At 48.3% G+C, this 8,305-nt stretch overlaps 1 protein-coding gene across 1 annotated transcript in view; it reads right to left on the minus strand.

The window, feature by feature from the left end:
• CCNJL (cyclin J like) overlaps nucleotides 1-6,929 on the minus strand; it is a 63,043-nt gene extending 56,114 nt beyond the window's left edge. Inside the window, exon 1 of the mRNA XM_010592275.3 lies at nucleotides 6,823-6,929. Coding sequence (XP_010590577.1) covers nucleotides 6,823-6,888 — 66 coding nt within the window. The 5' untranslated portion in view covers nucleotides 6,889-6,929. The remainder of the gene's footprint in view (nucleotides 1-6,822) is intronic.
• Between the last annotated feature and the right edge of the window lie 1,376 nt (nucleotides 6,930-8,305).

Below are 8,305 nucleotides of genomic sequence, written 5' to 3' on the forward strand. Positions count from 1 at the left end.
TTGTAGTGGGGAAATTTAAGGAATTTAGAGGAGGAATGAGAAGAAAAAATATTAATGTTGGAAGAGAGAAATAAAAACGACATACAAGCTTTCGTGATCACTGGAAAATGCCGCACTTTTAACCCAGAGGCCCAGGAGTTTGCTGGAATGAGAGTCTACCACTAATCAGCTGTCAGGATTCAGGCAAAAGACGGAGGCCTAGAGGTGTCCCCTTCTCTGTCAAGATAGAACAGCCTACCATGCCCAGCCCAGGCCCAGGTAATGGCAGAAGCCACATCACTTCAAGGTAGGATGCACCACACACAGGTGAGGCACTGGCCAGCCACCTGCACCAAATAAGGGATGCCCTGTACCTCCAAACAACCCAGAGCACGGCCCATGCCCATGGCTGCTAGCTTTTCAGAGTGGTTTAGGGAGAATCATTCTGGTGGCACAATGGTTAAGCACTTGGCTGCTATCTGAAAGGTTGGCGGTTTGAACTCACCCAGCTCCTCTGCAGGAGAAAGACCTGGAGACCTGTTTCTGTAAAGACTACAGCCAAGAAAACCCTGTAGGGCCGTTCTACTCTGTCACATGGGGTCACTATGAGTCAAAATCAACTTGATGGCACCTAACAACAACAATCTCTTGGAAAACCATGGAAAAACTACAACACAAGAGCTACAGTGTTAGAGAGAACAGAGCCTTGATTTTTCCCTGACTTGTACTTCCATTCTCTGCTAAAATGGATTTTTTTCCCTCAAATATACAGGAGTAACTATAATATAGTGGTTTATTACACTGCACGGACTTTGGAATCTGACTGCCTTAGTTGACAGTCAATATAATATATTCATTATAATATATTCATTCATATAATCAGCTGTTAGATTGTTAGTCACTCATGCCCTCTGAGCCTCGCAGTTCCCCCGTCTGTAAAATGGGGTTAATCTCAGCACTAAGGCTGATGTGAAGATTAAATGAGATAAAACATGGGCACGCTTGGAGCAGTGCTCGGAACACAGTACCAGTTAGCACTCAACAAACAGCAGACACTAACATTATCGTCACTAAACCAATTTGTGTTGTTGTTTTGGAAGATGTACATATAAATTTAGTCACACATCAGTGAAAATGTCCTTTATTAGCCCACTGGTTCAAGAAACATAGTCTCATATAGTGATAATCCTCTGACTTGCAATGAAGTCCACCTCTGGAAGTGGGAAAAACACATTAGGGGGTGCTCTGCAGATCTCAAAATCTGGGGCAGGAGGAGAACATATAAGGTGTCATGTGATTTGGGGCTTGGGAGAAGGGAAACCTGGTGGAGAAGGAGGCGGAGGCCTTTAGCACAAAGGCTTGCAAAACCGAGGAAGATAAAGCTACCAGGTTTGTCAAGCACAGCCTGTCAACATGGTTTTGGGAGGGAAGGATTTTTTTTCTGCCAAGTACTCCAAATGCCACTCTATTCAGAAAGTCTTCCATATGTCCAAGAGGCCTTAAATCACACAAGTGAGGGTCCTTAAACATTGTCTTTGTTTCCTAGTATAACCATTTTCTCCTAATTGGAGAGTGAAGGTTGTGTGTAAGATGGACATAAATCAAAAGGAGATAAGACTAAGTTCCATGTATTCTGCTGCTCATTAGGAGATAAAATTCAGGAAGAAAAATGGAACCACTTGTAAGATGTCTGGGAGGGACAGTCCAGGTCTCTATTATCTGGGCTCATCCTAGGATCCCTGGGAATGTTTGCACACCCATTCAACATGTCCCAGAAGAAGAGTACATCTGAGCCTGGTCCCTGCATCCATGCTCTCACACTGCCGGTGCCTGTATCAGGTGAGGCATTGGGCACTCTGAGGCCCCTCTGCACCAGGCGGTGGTCTAGGGATGCAAGACACACCTCGTGCCTGCAAGGAGCACTCAGTCCAGTAGGTAGGACAAGTACACCAAGAGTTACTAGCCAGGGTGACAAGCACCATGAGAGAAGTAAGCCTGAGGCTGGCCGTGACACATGGCAGAGGGGAGAGAGGCTTGAAGGATAAGAAAGGTGGTCCTTAAGCTCTAATTCCATCATGTACACCCAGATCCTGCCAAAACCTGCCAGTTGTTAGGTTTAAGACCCAACTAATTTTAAACTCAGGGGACGCATCATTCAGAGAAAAACAAACGTGACTCTCAGTTCTCATCTGAATACTCATGGTGACAGAGCCTTGGTTACCAGAAAAACATCCCTATCAGCTTCATGGTCCCCAATGGCCTAGTGATGGCCTGTCCCTCTTGCTCCTCCCTCATGTTCAATGAAGTGATTCAGGGGTCACAAGTGTATCAGGTAAGAAACCCGACTTCATGTACAGGCTGGCACACCATGCCCCCAGCAGAAGGGTCAGATTGGGGGCAGCCAGAGGGAGGGGGATCTACGTCTGCTTGAGCAGAAGCAATAGGGCCAGGAAGGATTTTGATCAAAGGAAGAATTTAAGTATATAATATAGATGCTTGCCAGACCAGAAAGGGAGGATGAGGAAAGATTATTCCAGTAGGATTCGGATGGGAGGAAGGTTCCATTCCCCCATGGGTCAGTCAGGAGGGCTTTAGCCTGGCTGGTTAGATCTTGCTAATGGGGTTTAGCTCCTGGGTCCCAGCCCCTCAGCAGGTTCATGGGCTCGGGCAAACTGCTGCCTCTCCCAGCCTCAATCCCATCATCCACCCTATGGGGAGTGATGGCTTTCTTACAAGGGTAACTGATCCCACTTGTGAGCCCCCTGAAGGGTGGTCATAGACCCAAGTCTTACCTGAGCATGCACCATGTGTAGGGGGCTGCTGGTCTTGGTCTCATGCACAGCAATCGTAACCACAAAGGATCCACACCCAAGAATGTACCTACCATGTGTCTCACATGGTCCTCTCATTGAATCCTAACATTCCTCCCCAGTTTAGAGAAGAGAAACTAAAGCAGATTGATATACTCATTCTTCTCCACATTCCACACATATCGGGGAGGCTCTGTTCTAGGAACCTAGGCCCCAGCACTGAACAAGACAGACACAGTTTTCTTCTTGTGGATAACGTATTCTAGTGTGTGTGAATCTATAATAAGCAGAAAATGATTCTAGATGCTGGTAAGCCCTATAAAGAAAATAAAACAGGGTGGTTTGATAGAGTGACATGAAGGAGCAAATTTAGATGAGAGTAAAGAAGATTCCAAATAAAGGAAATGGCTAGTGCAAAGGCCCTGAAACACAAATGAGCTTGACATGTTCAAGGAACAGAAAGGTCAATGGAGCTTGAAGAGTAATCAGAGTGGGAGGGGGTCAGAGACAGGACTGGAGAGCAGACAACTGTCAGACTGTATCAGGTATTACAGATAGTGGTAAGGACTAAGAACTTTATTGTATGGGAAGACACTAGAGGTCTTTAAGCAAGGAAGTGACACGACCTAATTGCCAGGTGTATGGGAAGAACGGACAACAGAGGGCCAGATTTAGAGAGGTTGAACAAGCAGCTTAAGGTTTCGCCTCTATTACTAGTTTGCATCTAACACCAAAACTGGTTCTTTGCACAGCAGCCCATTTTACACACTGTAATATGATGCTATACTAGAACCTCAAATCTGACAGAGTGGGGCTCTCACTATCTTGGTGATGTCCGCTGAATCTCAGCTTCTCAGGGCCTCCCCTCCTGCATCAGTCAAATAAAGATAACTGCTCATGCTTCCATGACAACATATATATCAACATGCTTTGTACTCATCCAGCAACATTCAACAAATAGTGGTGTCTGTGTGGCAGACACTTGTCAAGGTGTTCTACATTGTTACAAAGTTATTATCTGAGCAGATGTTTAATAAAAAAGTGCCCTGTCTGAGAAAAACAAAGGCTCAGCCTTCATTCCACAAGAAAGGCAAGGCTAGGTTCCCCCTAGCCTTCACGTCTCTCTGCCAAGTCTTTATTAAGCCAAGTTTTCTCAAGCAGCATCATGTTCTTTCAAAGGAAATAAAAGAGAGAAATAGTTAACAGCACGTTGGGAAGGCAGGACATTATGACCAAAGGAGCTTGCAATTTGTCCTATTAAAATCAGCTTCAAGTCAGAGGTGACCCTGCACATACCAGCCCCTGAGCTTTGTCTCTCTAACCTATAAAACTAGGACAAGCCCGACTTCCCTCAAATGGTGGCAGCCCAATAGCAAATGAATATAGTATGATGGCATGGGTGGTTGTTATTGTTAGCGGCTGTCGAGTCTGTCCCTGACTCATGGCGACCCATGCACAATGGAACAAAATACTGCCCACTCCTATGCCATCCCTCTGATCAGTTGCAAATCAGACTGTTATGATTCACAGGGTTTTCACTGGCTGATTTTCAGAAAGCTTTCTTCCTAGTCTGGAAGCTCTGCTAAAACCTGTTCAGCATCACATCAACATGCAAGCCTCCACTGACAGACAGGTGGTGGTTGGGCATGAGGTGCCTTGGCCAGGTATCCAACCTAGGTCTCCTGCATGGAAGGTGGGAACTCTACCACTGAACCAGCGGTATGGGTAAAGTACAATTAATGGGTAACTGCTTTCCCTGCTCCTTTGAGCAGCTGGAGGGGCGTTTAGAACCCCCTTGCTCATTTCGGGATTCTCAGGCAGCCAAGCTAGTTGGTTTGTGCACGCGCGCGTGCGTGCATGTGTGTTAAATTCAGCTTGTTTGTTTTTTACATTCAAACATTTTACTGTATTTCTGGGGAAAGTTAACAGAGAATTAGGTTCACGTTTAACAATTTCTACACAGTTTGTTTAGTGACATTGGTTACATTTTTCACAGTATGTCAACTTTCCCATTATTTCCGTTCTGGTTGTTCCCTTGCCAATAATCTAGTTTCCCCGCCCCCTTGCCTTTTGAACTGGTTGATTTTATACTGCTCTCAGAAATCCCTCCTGCTAGAAAGGGGCAAATCAGGTCAAAGCCATTCCTCCCAAAAGGAATAAAAATGACAACCACTCAGAGCCTATGGATAAACAAGGAACCCAATTTCACAACAGCTGTCGATAACTCCACTCAGCCAGCACCTCCAGAAAAGGACCAAGCCCACACTAACCAGTCTAACACCCCACTGCCCCTGCTTTTTAACCGAACCACCAAGACTTGGACTTCTCTAGATGCCTAGAATGGGAACCATTCTGCTGGGGGAAGAAGACCAACGGAAGCAGAGACAATATACAGCCTGGACAAAAAAAATGCAAGATAGAGAAAGACCAGTAGGTACAGGAAAAGACAAAGAATTTATTTGGTTGACAAAAAAAAAAAAAAAAAAAGCCATTTAGTCAATTCTGACTTATGGAGAACCCATGTATGTCAGTGTAAAACTGTGTCCCATAGGGTTTTTAATGGCTAATTTTTTGGATGTAGATTGCCAGTCCTTTCTTCTGATGCACCTCCAGGTGGACTGGAACCTCCAACCTTTTGGTTTGTAGCTAAGTGTGTTACTCATTTGCACCACCCAAGGACTTTGGTTGGAAGAGGAAAAAGCCCTGAGTAGCTGGCTACTTTTTAAGCAGAGCTCCACAGACACCTGGTGCAAATGGGCTGGATGCAGGACCTGTCTGTGCAGGCACTCAGGTGCCCCACTAAGATCTTTCCTTCCCCTACCTTACACTTGTCCTCCAAACCACCCTTCCCAGCTCCTGCCCAGGGACAGGAGGTAAGACACACGGGTCTGTGCTTTCTGCCCACCTGGACTTTTCCACGTTCCCAAGGCCTTCTCTCTTTGGGGCGAGGGGGTGCAGGGATCACATTTCAGCTGCCCCCACCTTCTGCCACAGGAGGCAAAGCGGCAGGGGAGTTTTTGTTTTCTCCACTCATCCTCCTGGTTTTGTAGCCTTTCAACCAGACTGATGCTTCTTAAATTGCAATCTTTCAGTCCTATTCTGCAGACTTTTTTTTTTTTTGCCATATGTATTCCTTGTACATTTACCTAATGTTTCTTTATTTCGAGTCACTACTTTTACCTAAATATATTTTAAAAGGAAATGCTCTACATGACAATAAATGGAAAATCAGCATCATATACCCCATACAAAACTTCATATGTATACATAAATACATATATTATAAACCAAACCCACTGCCCCCGAGTCGATTCCAACTGATCAGAACTGTCCCATAGGGTTTCCAAGGAGCGCCTGGTGGATTCAAACTGACGACCTTTTGGTTAGCAGCCAGCTCTTAATGACTACGCCATCAGGGTTTCCTATACATAAAAAAAAACCAAACCCACTGCCATCGAGTCGATTTCGACTTATAGCGACCCTATAGGACAGAGTAGAACTGCCCCATACAGTTTCCAAGGAGTGCCTGGCAGATGTGAACAGCCAACCTCTTGGTTAGCAGCCGTAGCACTTAACCACTATGCCACCAGGGTTTCCGTCCTATATATACACGTATATATATATACAAACAAATATATACATATTAATATAATACATAATAATTACTTTTTAAATGCCCATTTAAGTACCATTTAAAAAAGTCTCGGGTGGCACTACTATGGGAAACACTGCCTTAGGGACGCTGTGACTGTCTCCGTTCGGATCTCTGGGCTCACTAATCAAAAGAATCGACTGGATCTCTGGGCTCACTAATCAAAAGAATCGACTTCAAGCTCTCCAATCTCCAGTTTCTCCCTTAGGTCAGTGGCGTTCACATTCTCCCCCAGACACTCCGGGAGAGGGCAAAGGGCGGGAGGAAAGAAGGGTTCTGGGAGTTCCAAGTTCCCACGCGGGGCGACGTGAGGACACTGAGAGTCGACAGCGAAAGTGACTTTAATTACCCTGCGAATGACAGGAGTAGGGAGGGACTGACCTTCTCGCGCAGGGTGCAGTGGACGTCCGAGGCGACGCGTCCTTCCCACCAAGGCTCATCCATCATCTCGTATGCGGCGCGATGATCCGAGGCTATCCGGCTCTCAGGGCGCACCCTGCGTGGTGGACACGGGCAACTTCAGCGGCCGGAGTGCGCTCCCCTGTTCCGACCCCAGCACCCTTATCCGCGCTCCCGGATGGGCGCCCCCTCCTGCCCTGCTCAGCGGGGCTGGAAGTCGCCTCCCGTCCGGGGAAGGTTGCTTTATCCCCCTTCCCTCTGCTCCCTGGACCCGGGGCGATCTGAAGCTTTGCAACAACTTGCAGATTTTTATTTTCCCTTTTGCAAAAGTTGCACAGAAAGTTTCCGAGTCCATTAGCTCGCCCCAGGCTGGGGCTCCAGCGGCGGCCACCGGCGCAGCGTCCCCAACTCCTCCCCCGCCCCCCTGCCTTTGTCCTGCTCCCATATCCTGCCCTCGAGCCGGGGCTAAACTCACACATCCCGCTCAAGGCTTGGGGGGGCTTCAGCGTCGCGCCCCTTCCAGAGCCGAGCCGACGGTGCCCTCGGGTGTCTGCCCGCGGCTGAGCCCCCACTCGGGCCGCTCCTCAATTTCGGCGGCCCCTCCGCAGCACGGCTCGCCCCGGCCGTCGCCGCGCCCCTGCGTGCGCTCGGGTGCAGCCGCGGCTCGCAGCCTCCCGGCCGCCGAGGGCCTCCCTCCCTCGCTGGGGGAATTGGGGGCCGGGCCCTGCGCATGCGCCTCCGGCGCCCCGCGCCCCGAGAGGCGTGGGGGGGCTGGGAATTGGAGTCTCTTTTTCGCCAGCGTTGGCTCAGTTTTCTGCCCGCCCTCCTCCCTCGCTTCAGTGGAAAGCTTTCTCTCACCTTCGTGGAGACTCCCGGTGGCCTCCTGGGCACCGGCGAGCGGTGCTGACGGCCGGGGAAGGGAGCGCAGGGACCGCGGCGCCACCCGCGCGCACCACGCGTGAAACGCGTCGGCAAGATGCCCCCCCAGAACGTTCTGCCGCCGCGTGCACCGCTCTAGCCAGCCTTCCGTCGGGTCCACCTACCTGAGTTTTGGTTGTTTTTTTTTTTTCATTTTTAACCCCGTCCTGCAGTGGGGCGGTAGATTTCCAAACGGGCTATCCCCACGAAAGCACCAGAAGTCACTAGTCCCTAATTTTAAGGGAGGCTCAGTAAGTCAACTGGTATTTATTGTGCTCGGGCTCCACGTTTATATTGAAGGAAAACCAGTGGGTGGAAAGCATTGTCTTGTTAATTCCATTAATTGTTTTCCCAAAGACACTCCCTGAATCAGTGTGTGTGTGTGTGTGTCTGTTTGTGTATGTGTGTGTCCAGCTAGAGAGTTCCTCAAACTGTCTGAACCTGAAATCCCTCATATGTAAAGTGGGAATAAGAATTGAACCAACCTGCTGGAGACGCTGTAGCATTAAATAAGATAGTGCGTGTGAAGGGTTAATTGCCAAGCCAG

Source organism: Loxodonta africana, chromosome 2, assembly GCF_030014295.1.
Source record: "Loxodonta africana isolate mLoxAfr1 chromosome 2, mLoxAfr1.hap2, whole genome shotgun sequence".
Lineage (NCBI taxonomy): Eukaryota > Metazoa > Chordata > Mammalia > Proboscidea > Elephantidae > Loxodonta > Loxodonta africana.